The following is a 23,481-nucleotide window of genomic DNA, read 5'->3' on the forward strand; positions in this document are numbered from 1 at the left end:
CGCAGTGGTGCAGCTGAGCCCTGGAGACTGATCCCATCTGTTCAGGGCCTGGTTGCGGAGTCGGAAACTCATCAAAAATGGGGTCCCAGAGGTTTATGAACCCCCCCTTTGTCTCCCCATTTGCTACATCTTTGTCTTTTTGATAGGAGGGTGGGGAGCCAGGGGCAAAAGCTCAACCCCGGGTATGAGGGAAGGAGAGGAAGGAGGGGGTTGATGGGCCAGAGCATTAATGGAGATAGTATCTATGAAATGACCCAGTGGAAGTGACGCTTCCTGGCCACGTTTTACGCTCGTATGAGCAGACTGCTGGGGCTGCTTGGGGCTGGGTGTGGGTGTGGGGAGCAGTGGCAATAAGGGAGGGAGTGTGGGACGAGACTAGCCGGGATGCTACTGTGTGTTTTGTTTAGTCTCTCCTCCATGTGCTACTGAAAAAGACTGCTGAGGCATCAGCGGGAGCTGCACCTGCATTTTAAAGGACCAGTCTGGATGAAAGCATGTGAGTCTGACTTTCACTTCTTTTGAATCTGATTTAAAAGTTGTTATTGTTTACTTTTGTGAGCTCTTAAGATGATTGAAAGGACAATGAATCTAATGAAAGGGATTTCTCATCAGATTTTCTTGTTTCGTGCAAAATAAGTTTGCAACTATTAAGTTTAATCTCATAAAATGATGGAGGAGCATTAAAGTGTCTGCTCCAATTCCCCCTAAAACCATATTCATATCTATTAATATCTTTTCTTCTTATTAGTTTGTCTAGCATCAGATTTCACAGCCTTAATTTCCCAACTTATCGTCTCCTTCAGCACGGCTTTTCTGGCCCTTTTCAGTTTTTTTTTTTCCAATTAATACAGCCTGATGTGCCAACCGGCACCCAGAGGACCGCCTCAGGCAGCAAACGGCCTTATTTAGTGGGGATGAATATTCATTTGTTTTGAATAATTATTCCAACAGTGCTGTTACTTATTGATAAGGGAGTATGAGTAAACAATAATGCATCGTATTTTCAGGAAGTAATTTGAAAAGGATTACACCGAGAGTGTCAACATCTTTATTGCCACTCATACAAACACGTAAACAAGAAATACAATTGTCATTATGAGCAGCCCAACCTCTGGACTGGATTAAATTGTGGCTGGAGTCCTGTTTTGTAAATGGGTATGATGGAAGAGTTAGTTTCTCCTGTGTCAAAGTTGATACATCATAAAACAGTGGATGTCAAATTTATGCTTTAAACAATATCACATCTGTTTTGATTTGTGGGAGTTTAATTGCCTTGGATGTAAAAGAATACAAAAATACAACTATTTTTTGCCCATTTTCCGGACTTAAAGCCACAGAAACTTTGTGTTGGGGCCTGGAACATGGATCAGATTGGGTTTCCATTGGTCGAGGTGGGAACAGCTGCTAAAACCGCAGCCGAGACAAGTTTTCTTTGCTTTTTTATTGTAATGATTACAACAGAAAGGGTCGTTTTACTGCCTAATGTTCAGTTCAAAGAGGGTGAATGACTTTCGATTGACCCTGGAGTGATTAACAGTTTTCACCTTTAACGCTCAAATATCAGTGTCACTCTTCCGTGCATGTAAATGTCATTAGTTTTATGGCATTTTATTGCTTTAAAATGCGCCTTACTGCAAGAGAAGCAAGCAGAGCCGTGCTTTTTTCACAGGCAGGTTATGGATATACAGCCGTGTGTGGCCTTGGGCAGGAGAAAGAGATTTTCTAGCCTCTGTTGTTTACTGTAAAGGTGGACTGATGTGGGGATAATGCAGCATACTCTTGCATGTTTTACACAGAAAATGATGTGGTGTTTACAGATGCATTAGTGTGTGTTTAACGTGTTCAGAGGGAGCCTACAGATGCACACAGAGGAAGTCATGCCTAATCCATCCATTGTTCCCCCTCACTTGTCAGCCTGTAAGCGTTTAGTTGTGGTCACTGGGAGTGGAGTGGCCCATCTCAGGTATTGTTTCGGTCACTAACACTGTCTTTAACACATTTCCCCTCCATACAAAACGACAGCAGACTTCACATTGGCATGGGATGTTGGGAGGAACTGGAGAGTGACAGGCAGCGGTAAGCTCGACTGAGAAACAAACAAGCTGTGAAGAGAGGGAGCTGAAGGTTTGCCAGTGAAAAGATTAGAGTGGCATTTGGTTTCATGCGCCAAGATGCATCACTGCTCTCGCCACACCGCCATGGCAACGCAAGCTTTGTGCCTTCCTCCCAGTTACCCCCCCACTGTGCGTCCAGACTGTACCAAAGAGTCATTTAGAGATCGTGTGATTCTTCTTGACCCTTTTATTCAAGTACAGCATAAATTACATGAATTAGTTGAATTCCGCTGTTTTAAGTAGACATTTGCTATGTCAACTTTGATTACTCACTCATTTCCATGGCTTTATTCCTTTTTAAATGACATGTAAATGAGGGAGAGTCTATTATAAATGTGCACATAACCTCAGCTGAGCATCTCTGCAGGCCCATCCATCCCAGTGCTCCCATTTGTCATGCAAGACACCTCTGTTCCCCGGTGGCCAATCAGAAGTGCCTCCCCGGCAGCTAAAAGCACCCCCCTCTCACCACCTCATCATCAGTTGTGATTGACAGCCTCCCACAGCAAGGAGGGGGGTTATTTACCTCCTTATATTCTCATGGGACTAAGTTAATGATCCCAGCCAACAAAATAATACAAAGAGAGGAAAAAAGCCTGAGAAGTCGGCGCCTGGTTGAACCATTTGGAGCAGTTTTGGGCTTCCTTTAGAGAGGATTAGAGAAGAAGAGGCTGTGTGAGGAGAATTTCAGAGATAGTGGGGAGACAGACGAGGCAGCAGAGCCCCGACTGAAAGTAGGAGCTAAAGGGAGGCTTCTGAGGAAAGCCGGTGTTTATAGAGAAATCTCTTCCTGGGCTTTATTTCTGTATTCATCTGCCACCAGGACTATGGACTCGCTGGTTGACTGACTAACAGACTGTGAGGTAAGGGATGAAGTGTTATTCCAATGGGTGACTCTTTTACACTTCTAAGTTAGGCTTTGAGAAAGTTTTGCTGTGCTAAAATAAACATGCTCTGCTGCCTTCTGCGAGCTTCTTGGTATAAATGTTTGACATATCAAGCAGAGGATTGTCTGACTCTGAGAAAAATGAAGATCACAGGGAGAAGAAAACAGAATTTAGCAAATATTTCTGGTCCAATTAAATTCCTTTACAAATAGATTACACAGATATTACTGTGGCTTAATTTGCACAAGTTTCATCACTGTTAGTAACCACTTTTGCTTCACCATTCAGCCTCATATAATAACTAAGATGGGGATATATTTAGCCTTAATTACTTTGAGCCACTTATAACCTGAAATACTCCTTGTAATGAAGAGATGCCTGGTCTCATGTGTGATGTATGTACAGAAAACTTTCTAAAAGAAAAGTTATCATTCATCTTTGTATACTTTCTGAAACTGTCCAGATTTAATGAGTTGTGGTTTTGTTTAGGTTTGAAATTAAAAAAAAAAAAAAGCAACAAAACTACACTCTTAAGTTTCAAATCAGCTGTTCAGCTTCTTATGTCCTGTTAGCTTAAATCTTAAACTAAGTATTGATTCTGATTCGTAGATGCTAAGAACCAACTTCTGCCGAGAAAGCTCAAAGCTGGACCTCACATCTGTTTTTCAAACCAATAAGTGTTGCTTTACAGAGTTTACAGCATTCTCTATATATAGCCTGCCTTCTTTACCCTAATTGTGAGATATGAAGCCAAATAATTGCTTCATATGGGCGCTGACTTATTGTGCTGGTGCGACCAAGTCGTGCACAGAAGCAACCTGGCTTTCGCAGTTTGCAGGAGTCATGTCACATGCATGTAAAAATCTCAATAAAGTCAGTGAAAAACTACTGGCCATGATGTCAAATCCCCTTTTCTTGACTCAAATAACTTATTAAAACTAAGCTTCTCTGGAAAAAAATGGACACTGACATATATCAGCATGATAAATAGTTACTATAAGGAGAGAAACCATGTTTTATAAAAATGTGTATGTTAAGTATTTTAACTCTACAGTTTGAGACTTGTCCCATCTGTAAGAATGGAGGAGGTGGGGTTTATAACTTGCGCTGCAGTCTTTACAGCAAATGAACACCTATGGTTTCCATTTAAATATACAGGCCCTGTAATAAAAAGCTAACAGCTAGCATATGTAGCTTTGAAAACAACCTGCTGCTAACATTGCACGTGTATGCTAACTGCTGGGAACTACATAGATAGATTTATGGATGTTTTGTAAGTTGACAATGTGAAATGTGTACATTTCTTCTGAATTCTGCTGTCACATGCACATTGAGTACAGACAGATGTTAGTTTGAACATGCCGTGACATGCCTAAGAAAAAGCTTACACAGCAAATTGAGCTGTTTTTGAAGTACAAAGATGTTGGTTTTACATGTATTTCTAATTTCAAAGCAAAGTCTCCTCAAGCTTTAACACACCTTTAAATCCTATTTGTTTTCATTGGTCTCACATTTCCTTTTCACACTTCTTCTGGACTCTGCTGAAACACACTAAGACCTGGCAGGGGCTCTTGGGCTCCCTCTAATCCCATCAGTCCATGCCTTATGTGCTGCGGTTTCACCACACAACCTAAACATTTGTTTAACTCCGAGATGCGTATCTCACACACTCTCAATCGCTGTTGCTGACAAGGCCGTCTGAGGTGAAGGCCTCTGACTAAATACCTCCAACCTCAAACAGTGAATGCAGGCTTGAATTCAGAGCAGAGAAACTGATCAAACTTTATTAGATCAGAATCAGGTTTCCATCGGATGCCAGTTGAGTCAGGCAGCATATGTTTGTGTTGGAGACATTTTCAGCGTAGCCAAAGAGTGGCGAGCAGATGCCAACAACTTTCAACACCATCTAAGTCGACTCTTACAACCACAGAGCATTCCTGTGTGTTTCCATTTCAGTGTGTTCACATGGAGGAACAAAAGGGTGTTCACACTTTTGGAAATAAGCGTATATCAACCCGGCTGTATGAGGTGTGTCTGAGTGACTGGCAGCAGAACAAACCTTTAAATAGATCTTCATTTGTCCGTGTTAGAATTAGTGCTGAGCCATTGACTCGGACATAAAGAATCAGTTGCTCACTGTCCTTTCTGCAGCATTTGCTCATCATTGATTTCTGTGTTTGCTTATGCACTATTTCCCCCAGCTGTATTGAATGCACTGTATTAAATGTCAGGCATGAATCACATTTCAAGCTGCGAAAAACCAGACCACATGAAGGAATTCATAACAGGTTCAGATGATCTCTGAATGTGATTGATGTAACTTGTAAATGTCATCGTTGGATGGATGCAAAAAAAGAAGAAAGAATGTGAAATAAAAGCACCAGGATGGGTTTTTTTGGTGGTGTGCAGCCCAGCTATGTGGATGATGTTTGTTTGAGGATGACAAAAAAAGCTTTGTTGGGAGTTATGGCAGCACTCCATGCTCTGATAGCCCTGAGTGATAGAGCAAACCAGCACAAGTCCTTCCCCTTGAATGTGATTGGGCAATGCAACAAATTGCAAGCCAGCTAAGTCTATGTGGGATAGGTAGAGTCCTCTGTGAGACGGGAGAAAAGGGTGGAAAGTTTCGATCCTCCTACTGGTTTTCAATAGGCTTAGAGGACAGGGTTAGAGGGTCAGAAACTCACAGAGAGCAATAGAGACGAGTCACTCCTCTCAAAGTTCAGATCACTGCACAGGATCAGCTTTGGCACAGCCCAGAAATCAACGCTGGCTGACTGTAAAGGTGGCTTTTTTCCCTCTCTCGCCTGTTTATGGATGTAATCATGTGGCGGGTAAGTCAGAAGGTCACTCCTAACTCAGCCTGAATTTTTCTGTTACTGCGCCTCTGCGTTTTTGTACCAAAACATTGAGTCATGATTATGTTTCCAAGCCTGCAGGCGGGAATCTGTGCAAGTGTTGGGGTTGTTTGGCCTTGTTGCGCTCACAGATGCCTTCATGTTTTGATCCGTGGATAATACCAGAGTGTTAGGATGACTAAGTTAGAAGGCCAAGGGGAATTTAGTGATTAAGAAGTGTCAAGACAGTCGGAGTAGATTTCCTGAGTCACATCAGCTATTCACTGAATACCTGCAATGAATACATGCAGTCTTATTCACTTTTAAATGAATATTTGAATTCCAACCAGATTTATGTAGGTTGACTTTCTTTTCTTTCTCTCAGTGTCATCTTTTCCCAAACATCATAAACGTGTTTTATTACCTTGACTCAAACAGAGAGAGCCTCTGTTGCCCAGAGGGAGATAAACCCAGCCTTTCATCCATAATCTGGTAGCCTTGTGACCTACAAAATACCATTTACCCCTCTGATAAGATAAAGCACACACACACTTCCCTCCCTTGTCACATCCATATATGCTTGGGCAATACATCTGGCCACATTTTTTGACACTCCTGCATACACACAGGAAGCTAATGAAGGGTAAAACTGGGACAAGGCAGTTGGGCCTGCAGTTTCCCCTTATTAATTAGTAACTTATCTGGTTCCTGTGAGGAAGAATGTTAGACATCTCCCCACCAGAGTGGGCTGCCTTTGATCGCCGGTGTGACAAATAGATATCAAGCTGTCGCTATGGCAACACAGATGGAAGTCTTTATAAAGACATCATTACATCGGGTTCAAGCGAAGAGAGAAAAGTAGTTTTAAGCCTTTTTTGTGTATGTACGGTAGTTAAAAGAGTTAGAAAAAAAGTTATTGGTAATTAGACTGTAGAAATGTTGCCTTCAGCTACTTTTACTTAGATACGAGTCCAAAATATTAAATAAAGACAAAAACAAAATTAATTAGAAAGCAATACAGAATAAATAAAATAACTTACACATGATATGATTGTCATCAAGTATTATCTATGTGTTTTTGAAAAAAATGCATTGAAATATAAATTAATTACTCTTTTTCCCCCCATTACTGAGCATTATAGAACAGTGTTGCTTCAATGTGCTGCACTGTTATGTTTGAATTACATTTATTTGGATGGTTTTGTTACACACACACACACACACACACACACACACACACACACACACACACACACAAAAAAAAAACTCCAAACATTTTTTTCCCAACTGACATCATAATGCGTACCATAGAGGGTTAAACAATAAGATAAGATGATGAGCGATTATTAGTTTATGTGTACATACTAAGAACACTGTATGGACAGGTTTGCTCACATGTGTAGATATTTTAGTAAATGAATAAATTATTATTACTGGAGTTGAATCAGTAGCTTTTCTAAAGTCTTTAAATCATATTGATTTATTTTACTAATAGCTGTGTAATATCACTGAGTGATTGCATGGGATAAATTGTATGATTTGATTTGGCTGCACTTCTTGTACCAACCACACGGTGTCGCTCAGTGACTGCTCTACCTGTAAATGGCATGTTTTGATGTGAGGGTTACAAAGTGTTTGAACGCTCCAGGTGAGACGGAAAACACATTTAGAACCGGATGTTTGTGGTAATGTGAACGAAAGGAGGGCTTCTTCGCGATACTTTTGTGCTCAGTGGGATTTCATTTTTCCATGTGGACCTCTAAGCAGCAGCAGGCTACATGCCTGGAAAGTCACAAGTTCCTGTGGTTGTGGAAAGGATACGGTGTTTTCCCGCGGATGCCACCTGCCAAGCCGCGCGCGCTGGGAGGAAATGAGAGTTCGTTGCGCCTTCTGATGTTGACCCCGATGACCTTTACAGTCCAGACAGTAAGCTGTGTGAAAAGAAGGAAAGAAAAGTGGGCCTGTAGCTGGCATTAAAATCTCTATTTCCACTTCTTAGTCTGTAAGAAACTCATTAGACAAAAACATTAGGTGCATTATCGATTTTTGGGCTATTTCCTCATTATGAGACATCCTGCTCACTCTGAGAGGAGGCGGGAATCTCTTAATTGAAAGTCATATTTTACTGTTAGCATCAGAGTGCACTGCAAAAAAAAGCATAACTTTTCACGCTAATCCTACTGGACAGATGAGATATCAATTCAGTAGCCTAAATGTTTAGATTTGTAATTAACTTTCCCTCCACTATCAGTTAAATAAGACTAATAATGGCTGGTGGTCAGGGCCAGGCCTCGTGCAGCTAATCTCAGTAATGTGTGCAGCTGCAGGTCAGGTAGATTTGTCAGTGTAATCAGCTGGCTCGTGCTCCTCCAGCTGTAAATCACATTGGGCCTGAGTGGGCTGCTGCTGAGCAGGCTGCTTTAGGGAGCAGCAACAGGCCAGGCATTGGTCACAGCCACGCTGTGGAGACAGGATTACAGATAAATATGTTAGGTGTCTGCCCCAGGAAACAAGACAAGAGCAATCACACTCTCTCAGTGGCTGAATACATGGGGAAAGAAGCACCATTAAAGGTGATAAAAGACCATAACCAAAAGGATTAGAACAGTGCTAGAGCAGGTAATTATCTTCCTATGTGAGACAGTGTAATTGTTTCATCTGTTAATGACCCATTACTCCACTACTAAAGCTCCAAATGTTATATTGGTGGTTTAGTTTATCATTTGACAAGGCTGCAAATAGTGGGTGCATGTTCTTATTCCCCGTTATCCTCAACACTTAGCATCTGCCGCCATCACTGAGCAAAACATAACAACTTTTTTAATAGGCTAGGCAGGAGATGGGGGGTTTCATGATGTAACTTGTCTGGTTTTATTGTCAGAGTCTTAACTGAGCAAAGGAAGAAAGGATCTTTCTGGTTGTCACATGTTATGTTTCGCTAAAAACAGACAATGGTTTGTCTTTAACAGAATGTCATGATATGGTGACCAAAGCCAGTGATGATTCAGTTTGGACATAGAGTGGAAAATATTCACTCTGAAACAGATGAAATCGACTAGTTCTGCCCTCTTCAAAATGACACTTTCCTGGAAAATGATCTTAAAGTTGATGATAACTTAGTTATTGTTGCAGCTCTGTTTGCATAAACTTCTGCTGCATTCACAAAGAAACAGAGCAAGCATTTTCACTCCTTTTTCTTCCCTTGTTATCTCTGTTCCTGGAAGTCCTCCTGCAAACCTCATGACTATAAATTCCATCCCAGCTGGAGAGCGACTCTATTGAGGAAACCTGGGGAATTCTTGTCACATTCCTGTGTGCATCTTCCGAGCACTGAAGCCCACACCCACTGCTTTGTCTAAACTTTAGCTCGCCTTTAATATTTACAGTGCGTGTCTTCCTCTCGGTGAGGATAGCCACTCCAGGGACTCTTGTGACTGACAGGAGAATTGAAATGGAGCACAGCAGGGGTGTGTCTGGAGGTAGAGCCACATGCTTAGCAGATGGTACCTCGGTGATTCCCTCATGAGGTCCAACCGGGATGAGCTTGAATGTAGCAGGTGATGTTGTGGAAGTGTCTGTCTTCATTTGTAGTCGTGTCTGTCAGAGAGGAAGCTTAAGTGTCTTTCGGTGTCTGCTGTCAGGAAGAAGAGCGGGGATTTCATAAGGTAGAAATAGTATTAGTGTCGTTTTTGAGTTGTGGCACCCATGAGAGATATTAGGCATCACAAGCTGCTCGAGCCTGTGATGTTGCTCACTTTTTCCACGTCACTTTGTTATTCTTTTGGCACAGAGGTAACCGCAACCCCGTCCTAGGCTGAAGATGAGTCCTGCAGCCTCTCAGGCGGCCTCTCTGCTCTGTCTTCAGCTTTTCTCTTCGAATCCCCCGGTGGCACTGCTACGAAAAGTTCCAATTCAAAGCTTTGTGTGGAGGGATGGCCACACAAGGAAACCTGAACCTGATCCCGATGCTTTGAATTTGTGAATGGGCAGGGCCGAGAGGACACTAACCTGCCTGTAAGGGCATGGGCTGGGGCTCTGCACAATTCCTCTGCCTCCGCTTGTTTTCTTTCTCTCCCTCTCTCACACACATACACACTCTTTTCACTCTCTTCTCCCGGTTACTGGCCAGCGCTCCAGCTGTAGGTGGAGCTGGCTTTCCTGGAATTGTCGGGCAACTTTTCCTGTTGTGCTTGCTACCTCTTGCTCAATCTTTTGCTTAATGACAGCTCTGCTGCAGGATTACTGGGGCTGTGAAGACTTGTGCCATCTGGATGCCCATCTCTACGGCAAAGCCTGGGTTTAATGGCAGGCTGGTGCTTTTGTTGTCATAAAAATGGTTTGTCCATGATTTAGGTCAGATTTTTTTTTTAAACCTTCAGCAGAAATGTCTCGGCAGAGCAAAGTGGGGCGAAATCCATCGGTGGGTAAAGTAAACTGTGCATGAATGGGAGAGCTTAAAGGAGTGCGTACTGTACTTGGGACTTTAGCAGCAGACTGCAGGAGCTCTTTGCTTTGGTGCTGTTTTACACACTTTCTGTAACTTAAACCAAAGAGGATGACATCAGGAGATTAGCGTCTGTGTAATGTTTTCTCGCGCAAAGATATTCTTTCATTTGAGAACATAACCTGTTCAACCAGACTTGTGTGTGTTCAGTAAGCGCTGTGTTGTAGCTGTGAGCCTTGCAGGAATGGTGTAATGTTGTGTCACTACAGTCAGTGAGTAATTTAGTTATTTTTGTGCCATTGTTTGGCTAATTTGTTAAGACTAGTGTGGCTTTAGACTCATTAAATGTTTGTTTCTAAGTAACAAATCATTGACTGAGCGAGTAGAATCAACAGAATCTGACTTTTCCATGTAATTTACACAACATGTGACTGAATGATGACATTCCCACTTTCAGAATATACCCAGGGGACCATCTTTAACCCACTGTAGTAATTATTAGTCACCTGCGTTCTCTGTTTTGTCTTTAAATAGCAAAATACCTAAAGAAGCAAAGGTCTACAACTGCATCAGGGTCACTGGAGATAAGTGCAACAATCGCCTGTTGTCTCGAACAGTGCAGTGGGACAAACAAGTGTCTGTGAAGATTTGAATAGAATAGAAAAGAACAAACCCAGGTCTGTAGCTCAGAGGTAATTGCTGTATCCTCACGACTTCAAAAAGAGCTACTTGTGGCCCCGACTGTCCTGATAATGAGCTTTTGCCTTCTTCACACATAATGAGTGGAGGTAGAGAGTTCACATCGAGAGACGCTGTGAAGCACAGTGTGTCCACTCGCAGCTGGGGTGTCCTACTGGCCGGGAACAAAGACTCAGTGTCTGTGATAGTGTGGAGCCCCAGCCATCAGCAAGCAGGCCAATAGACTTCTGCATGGCTGAGCTGTCAGTCCTCGCCGGGCCCGTCGGCCTGCGGACTACATTACAGAGCTGAACACATGGGGACAGGCTAGACTTGTCCTGTGCCAAATTAAAATGAGCTGCTGCTGCTGCATTCTCCGAGTTGTAAACCCAGCAGAAATGATTTACTAAAGTCTGATATGAGTATGATGACGTGTTTGCAGTTTGCTTTGTTTACATAATCAGACATAAAAATATTGACATGATGAACATTTATGTTGTTGTGTTCAAAGTGCAGTGGGAATCAAATGAAATTCAAGATGAGGATGAATAATTCTGCTTTCATTACCATAAATTCTTGATAATGGGGACGGAATATGCATGATATCTGTATTAATCACCACTATTTTACACCTCATGTCTCCACATGGACTTGAGAGCTGCTTTGTTCGATTATCATCTATTATGAATTAAAACTGAGGTATCAAAATGCCTTCTGCCGGCTGGAAGCAGTCCAGATGCAAAGAGATTTGGGATTGTACACTTAAGATAAAGCTAAATGCAGTTTACAGACAAAAAGGGAGATTAAAGTCACAGATTTAGAAAAAGACTCTCTAAATTTGTCTGGATGATACGTGATTGAACTCTTAAACTCTTTGTTTTCAGCCTCTTGCAGTTATCTTTCTGTTGTTATCACCATCCTTAATCCCTCTCTTTCTCGTCTCTGTAGATAGCTGATCAGCTTCCCTGGATTTCGCAGACGACCCCTCTTTGTTTCGCCTGAAAATGGAAACACTGGAGTCGGAACTGACCTGCCCAATCTGCCTGGAGCTCTTTGAGGACCCGCTGCTCTTGCCCTGCGCTCACAGCCTTTGTTTCAACTGTGCCCATCGCATCCTGGTCTCACACTGCACCCCCACCGAGCCAATTCAGTCCATCAGCGCCTTCCAGTGCCCGACCTGTCGCTATGTCATCTCTCTGAACCAGAGGGGCCTAGAGGGACTGAAACGCAACGTGACATTACAGAACATCATTGACCGCTATCAGAAGGCTTCTCTGAGCGGACCTAACTCTCCTAACGAGACCCGTCGAGAGCGAGCCGCCCCCGACAGCAGAGCCATGACAAGCCCCACTGACCGGGTGCAGTGTCAGTTCTGTGAGCAGGACCCTCCGCAGGACGCCGTGAAAACCTGCGTCACCTGCGAGGTGTCATACTGCGACGAGTGTCTCAAGGCCACCCACCCCAACAAGAAGCCTTTCACGGGCCACCGACTAATCGAGCCGCTGCTGGACTCCCATCTGCGAGGGCTCATGTGTCTGGAGCACGAGGAGGAGAAGGTCAACATGTACTGTGTGACAGACGAACAGTTGATCTGTGCTTTGTGTAAGCTGGTTGGCCGACACCGGGACCACCAAGTGGCAGCCCTCGGTGACCGGTTTGACAAACTTAAGGTAAGAAACGATCTGTAGTAGTGAGAGAAATGTTTGAGATTTATGATGCACTGCACAAAACTCTGCCTGCTGATTTTAGCTCACTGAAAGCTGATTTCTGCAGTACTCACCTCTTTTTGTCTTACACAAAAACACAGACTGAGGATCTGTTAATACAAGACTTAAAGTTAACCTTTGTAGACCAAACAGAGAAGAAAAACATGAGCTTGATCTCTGTTATAGAGGAGTGTGCAGACAATAAGAAAAGACAGCGCTCTACAGTGACTTCTAGAAAGTGTGAAATGCGTCATATCATAAATGTTTTGGAAACCAGCGACTCTTAATCAGCAACATTCAAAAAATAGAGTTAAAAGAAGGATAGAAACAAAACCTGCTGTGTTTCTGTCTTTAAACTCAACAGGATTGTAGATCGTAGACTACTGTATGTATTTAACATGCTGCTATTTATTAATTTGTGGTTAATTCACGAGGGACAAACACAATACACACAGACTGGGTATCGTAACAATAAGCGCTAATTTGCGACACATATTCCTGTTTAATACTGAATCCATAACACACTGTCAGACATTAACCCTTTAATTTCCTTTAGAATAACATTAGTGTTCCCCGCCAAAATAAAAGCCCTGCTATGTGTTATGTATCAGTCTCTTTTGTTGCGAATCTAATGTAAAGCTTGTGCAATCTGTAAGAGAATCTCAAAGTCTACCGTTCTCTTCCTGCAATAAGAAACCTGAAACAACTTTCCCTCCAAAATGACTTCCGTTCAAATCTAGTTTTCATCTTGTTTACATTTTTATACTGACAGAAAATCCTGGAGAAAAAAGAACAGAAAGCAGGAATTCTGTGTCGCCACAGTCTGATTGATGTCACTTATTCTTCTGTTCTTTGGACCTCAGCTTAAAAACACATCAGAGAGCTACCCTCCTCCATCTATTAGTGGCTAACAAACCAGACTTGCAGAGGAAAATATTCCTAGACCAAGAAAACGTACCAGTGAAAGTATCTCTTTAAAAAAAATGCTGAAATATTCTTCCTGTGTGCTTGACTCTGAGTTATGTAAACAAAAGTGAATCCTCCACCTTCCTGCATCCCCTCAAACCAAATGCATCACCAATGAGAACTAGATGAACATGAATGCAATGAGTTGGAGCCTGTCTCCGTCTTGGCCAGTTTCAACCGTAGTCGCTGTTTTTTAAAGTGACTTCTTTCACAGTTTTAGGTGGAAAGGAGCGGCTCATGTTCAGCAGATGGGGCTGACATGAATAAAGCATGAGGAGATCCTGAATAGAGAGGTGGCTCTGCATCCTGGCCATCACAGATTCTTACATAACTCTGAGATTTTGACTTTGGCTGATATAGATGTTTCTCCAACAACCTCATGGAGTCAATTTGAGGCTTTTTTTTTTAACGCATAAGTCTCAGTTTATCCCTAAGTGTACCCTAACAATAGCATGCCATCTTCTGCATGAAATAAAAATGAAGCTCCTCTTTGTTTCCACTCACAGTGTCCATGCATGACTCACAAAAGCGAGGTCGTGGGACGGTTAAAGCATCACAAGAAACACTAGAAACCCTTTTTGTGCTCGCTGCCTTTCTTTTAACAACGCTTGCTCACAGAGGAGCTGGGATGCATCATTCTGGAAAGAAGGGTCAGAGGACCAGTCTTAACCTGTCTCCCTTTGTTTGATTATTCTGTCATTGTGCAGAAATCTCCTGGCCGCTTTCTCTGTGTGGGGCGTGATCGTTCACACCAGGAGGCCGACCAGGTGATCAGAAACATTTCTTTAAACTACACATTCAGGGACAGACTTATGGTATAGAAAAACATAGATCTACATGTCTCTGTTCACGGTTTTTATCCTTCATCGAGAGACAGAATGAGTCTTTTTGTGCAAACATGCAGACAGAGCATCTTAGCCTTGGTAGAATACTGCATTATATTGTCATTACTCAGTGTAGTTCATCGTCCTTCCTCTTTAAATGCACACATTATCATAACGGTAATAGACAGACGGTTGTTTGAATAGAGTCCTTGATCCTTTATCTCCTTTAAGCTGCACTAACAATGACCTGTTTTCTCTGCTGTATTACATCTTCAGCTGCCTGTGATTCAACAATGGGCCACATTTCACCCGTTCATGTTTTTATTTGTTTTTCGGATCTTGTCGACCACGCATTACACACGCTGAGCTACATTGTTAGCAGCCTCATAGGAAACAGCGGTTCCCATCTCAGAGAGGGATTGTTTGCTTCTCATGGCACGCAGGACAGGACCCAGGTGGCATGCAGCTGAGCTTGTTCATGGTTGCTGTATTCTCCAAACACGTGTTTACAGCGCCTCGCTTTTCGCAGACATTCCCACACAAAGGAATACTTGTGACATGGTGCAATTGGAAGTGTGTGTGTGAGTGTGAGGATGTTTAATGCAGCGGTACCGATGTGTGGCATGATCCAGATCCAATAGTGAGTCCATCGTTTTCAATCCACCATAGTTTTCTATATGTTCATATTTAGGGCCAAAGAAGAGGCAAGTAGTTGTAGCTGAAAAAAAGAGAAATCTGTGTGTTCAAGAGGTTTCCAGTTTCTCAATCTGTTGACTCAGTCTGTTAACTCAACTGAATTCAGTGAAAGCTCTGAGGAAAATTCTCATAGAGAGAAATGTTTATGAAGCAGACCTAAGTTAATACTGACGCCTCTTTGTGACCCACAGAGGCAAACACGATCATCAGTGTGAAGGCTGACTATTTATTGTATCTTATTTCTAACGAAAGTGCTGCATACTGCCGATTCTTTAGCAGGCAGTGCATTATATGAAAAACTCTGTCTTAAAACAGCTTGTAAAAATACCGAGGACACATACAGGTCAAACCAATGAAGGGACAGAAGGCATTTCTTTGTTCAGGGGGCGCCAGAATCGTCACAGACCTTAACAAAGGAAACGCACAATACAGTTCAGAGAGAGAACCCTTCTTTTCTAGCCTCAAAGGCTTAAAGTTGAAATCTGTAATCGGAACCTGAAACAACTTCAATGGCCTCAAAATTCCCCTGTAGAAAATCAAACTAAGTATTGTGTGTAACTAACTTGTCCTTGTCCATCAGTAAACTTCCATAAATGTAATGCTTTCAGGCTTCATAACCCACTGGATGGCCTTCCCTTTATTGAACTCTTTATTGTGGACTTGTTTTGTTGTACTTATATCCTGTAGATGCAGCAGAGACCTTCTGACCTGCACATTTTCACTGCAGGACACGCTAACTTCAAGATTGTACTTAAGGGCTCAGTTGATCTATAAATCTTCCCCTTTGTCTGAAAAATGACAAAGCAAATTGACATTTTTCAGAAACACAACAAAACATATGCAAGACAAGGACTGTGCAGCATAGAAAACAAAAACACGCATTCACAATTTCTGGTCAGATTGAATCTGAGGAGAGGACTGGGAAGCTTCACTGAACGAGGTAGAGAATGTAGACAAACCTGTACCCAGAGCCGAGAGGGGAATTAAAGAGGAGCAGCTTGTGGCGCTATTTATTAATAGTCTTTTCCTTATTGCTGCGATATTACGCTTTCTGAAGTCATGTTTGACCATGTGAGCAGCTGTGTGATCTCACTTCTTTGGAAACTGTTGCCTCAAACATTAAGCATTTGATCTCATTGAGTCCTGTAGTGTGTGTGATCTGAGGATTGTCATGATAAACTGTCTTTAATCTTCAAAGATATTAAAACAAGTTAAGATCTTAATGTAAGGTTTAGTGTGTGGCTTATCTTTCATCTCTAAATCAGTGTTTAAAAACAGGTTTGAAACCTGTTTCCACTCCCACCTTGACTGGCAAGTCTTAGAAAAGGTCTCCTCTTCAGCTGACATTTTGAGTTGTCAGCACAGGAGAAGAGCGTGTGTTATTAATATCAGCATTAAAGAGGCTCTGCTCTATTTACTCTTCTGACAGCAAGTCAACATACGGTCGCTCATTAGAGAGTGAAAGTGGATGTTTGAGAATCTCTGTACACCAGGAAACCACACAATCATACAGGATGTGTTCCTGATTCAGGGAGAGCTCAGTCAGCCCAGCAGCAGGCAAAGATGCATGCTAGAGCCCGTGATATTCAAGTTACAAACTCTGACAAAGGATAAAACTTGTAATGTTGACACAGGATAAACTCCAGAGTCCTGACAGTGACCTGTCAGGACTATGAGAGGAAGGAAGAGAGACTGGCCAAAGCAAAGGTGTGGAACCAGAAGCATTCACATGCAAAAAGGAAGCTGCTTCTCTTCCTCTCATCAGCTCAAAATGAATCTAGGAAAGAGACCTCTGTTAGACAGAGCTGTCCAAACACACAGAGTGTTGCTGCTGCAGGACGAGCCAAACTTCAGACACCATGAGAAATACAGAACGCCAAAATATCCTCACAGATGAATCTGTTTGTCTCTCACATTTTCCATCTTCTCAGTTCGTCCATCCTCTTTGTGTGACACTTCAAACTGATGGGAAAACTTTTAGATCATGCATCTTGACTTTATTCAACATCACTTTGATTAATATGTTATATTTCATGGGTCCATTTTTAAAACTTCAGAGCTTGGCTCCTCACCTTTACCTGCAGCTCGGTATCTGAAAAGGCTTTCACCACATTCTCTCCTTATGTGAATAATTCATCCTTGTGAGAGCCGTATCATAAAGCCTGTGTTATTTTAGTGCACGGTGATGACGCAACCACCTTATAAAACCATAATGTGAAACATCTTAAAAAGAATGTCTGGAATATCTCCACCAGCTTTGTGATACTGGCTTGGATCTTTATGGAGCCTCTGTTTTCTGTTTTCTTCTTTGGATTATTTTCAGAGTTTCCTTTTTGATCGAGAGAAATGCTAAAGGTGCAAACAATTATATATTTCACAGAAGTTGAAGTTTTGTAACTTTGGTGCTTTTAGCTAATGGGAGAAACGTCTTGTATGCGACGCCAAATATGAACATCTCAGGCGTTCATTTATTAACATCCATTTCCTCTTGAATTGAGTTTAAATTTTGGTGTGACGGCACTTTTGTTTCAGTTTAGATTACTGATAGCATGCTCAGATGTAATTACTCATTTATAGCCTTTAAGAAGAATAAAAGGTTATATCAGAAGATATTTTGTGCAATGATCGTACACAATCATCTTCCTACCCAATTACAGCGTGAGATTAAGTTTGAAACATAAGCCTTTGATCTGACTCAGTGATTAACACAGTCGGGGTTTAGTCGTCCAAATCGTTGGCAGATGCTCTGCTAAGCTCTGCGGCCTCAGCAGGCTGTATGATGGGATCTCTGGCTCACAGGGAGGACTGGAGGGGGCTCTGCACAGATCAGAGCCCAAAATGTGGACAGTCATGTCCAGAGGCAGCCTGGTGTGTCCTCTCCTGTGCCCGTTACACTGGAGCTCGATATGATCCTCAAGTTCGTATTCACCTGACTCTCCTCCAAGATTCATTCAGCTGTTTACACTTTGTTGTCAGGGGGGTTTCTGTGTGTAATGGTATACTCATTTTCTGTTTTTTTCCCTCCTCTCCACAGCAAGCCTTGGATTCCAACCTCAGCAGTCTAATCAAGAGGACCAGTGAGTTGGAAAGTCTGATGGGCAAACTTATCCAAACCTGCCAACATGTGGAGGTGAGGTTGTTTATCTGTCTGCTTTCAGGTGCCGGCTGCCGGCTGCTGTTGCTTTTCATGGACAACAACTCACTGAATTATTAACCTGGTGATATATTACAGTATCTGAGGGTGACTTTTCATCATGTCAACAAGATTAAGTGCTCATTAGTCCATAGATCAATCTTTGCAGTAATGTGCATTGACTTTGCTGTTAAAAACACATTTCAGAGCAAATTTCGGACGCTAAAGGAAATGCATTAACTTGAAAATAAGCATACTATATGGAGTAGATATTGTGGGATCATTCATTTTCCACTGAAGTGAGGCTGTATGAGGTGCATCCACAAAAATAAGCCATGCAAACAGTTTAAAAACAATGAGGCTCAGTTTTTTGCTGCTTGGCTGTGACCCCTGACCTCTGCTAGCTTAATCAGGTGAAAGCCCTGTTTAGGAGACTCTAGTTCCCTTAAAAAAATGTATTTGCCTTATTACCGAGGTCATTTCATCACTGATTGACACTTGATACAATATTTCCATTCAAGGTATCACAATATCACGCAGTATAAATTTTCAGCCCACCTCTTCCTCTGCTCCTCCATCCTTCCCAACATGAGGCAGCAGATTTATCTCCCAATGTTGTTTTCCTGCTACATGGCCTCTGCATAATATTAATCATGCTGTAAATAAATCACAAAACACTCCCCCTGATTGACTCCCTCTTATCTACACTCCTTCCTCTGTCCTGTCTAGGTTAATGCATCGCGACAAGAAAACAAGCTGCTGGAGGAGTGCGACCTGCTGATTAATATCATACAGCAGAGGAGACAGATCATAGCTACCAAGATAAAGGAGGGGAAGGTATCGTTTATCACCTCCTGTGTCTCGATAACCTTTGTTTGTATGTTTATCACCTTGTGCATGTTGATAGCCTCGCCTCCTGGCTTCGCTGACACGCCGGCTTACATCTCAGCACCAGAGCATGCTGGTCCTGTTGGGATGCAGGAGGAACAAGTGAAATGAAAACCTGTATCTTAGAAAATAAAAGCTTAAAGAAAACTTTATGCAACTATAAGCACTGAAACTTAGTTACCCTCTTACTCCAGTCCATTCTTCTCTTCCCGTCCTGTTAGAGAGGCAGTGACATGCTGAGCAATGAGACCAGATCTGCTTCCTGTGATGTCCCTCTGAGCAGAAGGACTATTTCCTTCCTCACCTTGTGCCTTGTGTCAGGCTCTGATCTCAGCCAATAAGTCACTGACATCCAATCAGAGGCTTGTGTTTCTATGGCACACATAAACACTCTCCTGAAGCCAGCATAGTTTATGAAACAGGCTCAAGCTCACACTTTGTGTTTATTACACAACTGAAAAATCTTATTGTCAAAGGTGGAAATCAAATTTTCTGCAGCAGGATTATTAAATCAGAGAGGCAGAATGAAATTTAACATCTGGCCGGTCGGTGCCCCATTCAGTAGGCAGGTTATTTACCAGCTTTTCATCTATCAACATGTCCCTGTTTTCTCCCTGTCCAGACTGTGCGGCTGAGGAAACTGGCCCAGCAGATCAGCAGCTGCAAACAGTGCATTGAGAGGTCCTCGTCACTCATCACTCAGGCCGACCACACTCTCAAAGAGACCGATCACACTCGCTTCCTGCAGACGGCTAAAAGCATCTGCGAGAGGTGATTGAATAATAAGGAAAGGAAGGCTCTGGACTAGAAATCTTTCAGCAGGCTGATAATGTCCTCTAATGTTCTCTGTTTCAGAGTTTCAATGGCAACAGCATCCTCTCAAATCCTCTTACCAGAAATTAACCTGAATGACACCTTCGATACTTTTGCTTTGGACTTCTCACGGGAGAAGAAAATGCTAGAAAGCTTGGATTACCTCACAGGTGAGCGAGGTCTTGTTTTATTTCAAGGCATGAAGCCAGTTAATTAAAATGATTCATTCCTTGCTCAGTATTAACTCCCAGATGAGTCCAGGTACACAACAATAATTGGCTTTTTTTTTTTACTCACATCCTTATTTGTTAAAGCTGATTTTTAATGATTTATTGGGTTCTTAAGCTTCACAGCACTTTGAGAGTTATCCTCAATTTATCCTTTAATTATAAAGTCTATCCACAGGCTGTGGTGTGAATAAAAGCAAAGATTTTTTGTATTAACTTGCCGGTGACTGAAAACTCAAATCTCACAAATGTTTCACTACAGTGGAGCTTTATTTTCCTCTAAGTGAAACAGGTTTGATTGTTTATTCTCAGCGCCTGTTGTGCAGTGTGAATTAAACCCTGCATGTGGGCTGTAGCTCTAATAGCTGGAGGAACTGCTCCCCACTTTAATTACACCAGTCAGAATAGAAACACAAAAGCATGATGCTTTCTGCCATCATCCTGTCTGTTTTTTTTTTTTTTGTGGTCTCTGCAACATATTGCACATTTTGGTTGTGGTTCTGTTTTTTGTTGTTTTGTGCAGAATAGAGCACACTTATCTTTTCATTACTGGCTTGGAACAACATTTCTCTTTTGTTTTCCAATTGCAGCACCGAATCCACCAGTAATCCGTGAGGAATTATGTACAGCTTCGTATGACACAATCACAGTCCACTGGACATCAGATGATGAATTCTCCGTGGTATCATATGAACTTCAGTACGCCATCTTCACCAGCCACTCCAACGTTGTCAGTAAGTCTATATGCAGCTCTCTGGCGGCAAATTGTTTGTGGTGGGAAACATGACAATGACAGGGGGATTTCGGAGGGATTTCACTGAAGGACTTAAAATTGTTTGGGGCTGTGTTACAATATCCAAACAAAATATTATGTTGTAGCAGCAAGAGAGGGGGGCTTTGTCCTGGCTCTTGTGGGTAATGAGATGTTACAAAAATATGCCGCAATTTCTGCAGCGTCTAGGAGAGGGGATAAGGGAAAAATAACAGCTCAGTCAGACTAGATTTACATCCAGATGCAGATCTAGTCTGATTTGCAGAATCATTGTGAGCTCGATATTGTCTTTTGGTTGAAATGAGCAGCAGACTGCTGGAATTGATTGTGCTAACAAGGTCACAACATGCTCAATCAGGCAGTTTATGCTCGTCTGTCTCAGTGCTGAAGCACACTGGGATGGGTGGAAATGCAGCGATGTTTGAGGAGTTCTCACTTTTTGCTCTGTCTTTAAAATCTTGAGTTTTTTAAACATCTAATTTTTCACGTTTCATTTATGCTCTCTCCATCTGGGCTGCAGGTTTGTGTAACTCTGCTGATAGCTGGATGATTGTACCAAACATCAAGCAAAATCACTACACTGTGCACGGCCTTCAGTGTGGCACAAAGTACATATTCATAGTCAAGGCCATCAACCAGGCTGGAAACCGCAGCAGCGAACCAGGGAAGCTCAAAACCAACAGTAAGTGAAGTTAATGAAACTGTACTGAATTGATTTTGATCGTCCATGAGAAATCTGATGCATTTTACATTTTTTTTCTCGAAGGTCAACCCTTCAAACTGGACCCAAAGTCAGCTCACAGGAAGCTGAGGGTGTCACATGACAACCTGACAGTGGAGAGGGACGAGACGTCGTCTAAGAAGAGCCATAGCCAGGATCGCTTCACCAGCCACAGCAGCTACGGTGTCACAGGAAATGTTTACATCGACAGTGGACGCCATTACTGGGAGGCTCTGATTGGAGGAAGCACATGGTAAAAGCATTGACCTGATTGCAGCCATGATAGAGGAGGAGCTGTTGGGAAGCCGTTGTTCAGACCAGTCCTTTGACTGAGACATCTCTGTGGTTTTGTTTTGCTCACATGTGAATAAATTAAGATGCAGCCTCATGTTTTGTGCACTCTAGCATGCTGTTGCAGGCTTGTTTGTATTCTTAGTGACACCTTTTAATTCACTTCGCTCAAAACGTGCTGGTATTAATCATCTTTGTTTTCTTTTGGTATCCAGGTTTGCAGTCGGCATTGCATACAAATCAGCACCAAAACACGAGTGGGTCGGCAAAAACTCTGCCTCCTGGGTACTGTCTCGGTGCAACAACTCGTGGGTTGTGCGTCACAACTGTAAGGAGATGCCCATCGAGCCGTCACCCCACCTGCGGCGGCTTGGGGTGTTGTTGGACTACGACACTGGATCTCTGTCTTTCTACGACGCCGTCGGCTCCCAGCACTTGTACACGTTTGACATCGCCTTTGCTCAGCCCGTGTGCCCCGTGTTTAATGTGTGGAACAGGTGTTTAACAGTCCTCACGGGGCTGCCAATCCCAGACCACTTAGAGGGGACAGACTTCAACAACTGAGCAAGCCTGCCTGACTGGATTTTCTTTGAGCACCCAAAAAGAGACCTGACTGCCTGCACCTGTTTAACTGTGATGCCTACTTACTGTTCGATAAAATAGAAACAGTAACCAAACGAGATGCACTTAATAACCCAGGATTACATTCCTAATCAAGCCTTTTCTTGAAATGAATTATTTAAGAAATTATTTTCAAGCATCTAAAGATGTTTTTCTTTGCTTTGCACATTTATGTACATAACACTGCTGGGTGGTTTTGAGGGTTTGCTTACATTTTACACAAAAGGAAAATATTTTTTGAAAAAAGGCTCAGTTTGTTTCCATTCCCATGTTTTTCAGGTTGTGAGTTGAAAGCATTATCGTTGACTGTTTGCTTTTGGATGGTTGAGTTTTAAGTTAGTTTCAGTGTAAGGTTTTGGGAAGATTTTTTTAAGTGAATGCACTTTGGAGAGTTGTCACTATAAAAAAGTGCACTAAGCCACGCACCATGTCCAGTAATGCATCTTTTGTCATTTTGTACAAAGGGAAACACCTAAATAGGTCAGATAACAGTAGTTAACAGCAGCTTCACTTGTGATGTGAATTCAATCGATCCAGCAGTTTTACATATTTATTTTCTGTACATGTTTCATTATAGCTCTTCATAATCGTAGCATCAATCCAGCTCATAAAAGTTTCCACATCTTAGTTTCTGTCTGACAAATAAAAGTGACATCCTTTGATGATTTGTGTGATTTTTCTCAGTTGTGAAGACACTACATTGAAGGCATGTGTTTTGGTGTAATAATAATTTGGTACAATGTGGACTTGTTTACACTCATTTATACTTGATGTCTAATTAAAGCTTGAACAAGCTTTCACAACACACCAGTGAAAAGAAAACATGACCTCCATAGAAAGAAGTGTCAGTCCTGCTTTACAGG

The 23,481-nt window shown here is 42.3% G+C and overlaps 1 protein-coding gene across 6 annotated transcripts; it reads left to right on the forward strand.

Moving 5' to 3' along the window:
- The first annotated feature begins 436 nt into the window (after nt 1–436).
- mid1 (midline 1) lies at nt 437–23,260 on the forward strand. Of its 6 annotated transcripts, none has more exons than XM_074695488.1 (11): nt 437–496; nt 11,909–12,630; nt 14,340–14,399; nt 18,187–18,282; nt 19,015–19,122; nt 19,796–19,944; nt 20,029–20,156; nt 20,804–20,947; nt 21,506–21,667; nt 21,752–21,959; nt 22,213–23,260. In XM_074695488.1, exons 2-11 carry the CDS (start codon nt 11,965–11,967, stop codon nt 22,559–22,561), a joined length of 2,070 nt encoding a protein of 689 aa, XP_074551589.1. In that variant the 5' UTR covers nt 437–496; nt 11,909–11,964; the 3' UTR covers nt 22,562–23,260. The 6 variants fall into 6 exon arrangements, with proteins under 6 accessions (XP_074551589.1, XP_074551585.1, XP_074551590.1 ...); XM_074695484.1 differs by lacking the exon at nt 437–496 and adding an exon at nt 2,611–2,977; XM_074695485.1 differs by lacking the exon at nt 437–496 and adding an exon at nt 5,612–5,835.
- Nucleotides 23,261–23,481: the final 221 nt, after the last annotated feature.

The sequence above is a fragment of the Halichoeres trimaculatus genome, unplaced genomic scaffold, assembly GCF_033239565.1.
Source record: "Halichoeres trimaculatus isolate MK-OKI-2021-1 unplaced genomic scaffold, fHalTri1.1 fHalTri1_scaffold_19, whole genome shotgun sequence".
Lineage (NCBI taxonomy): Eukaryota > Metazoa > Chordata > Actinopteri > Labriformes > Labridae > Halichoeres > Halichoeres trimaculatus.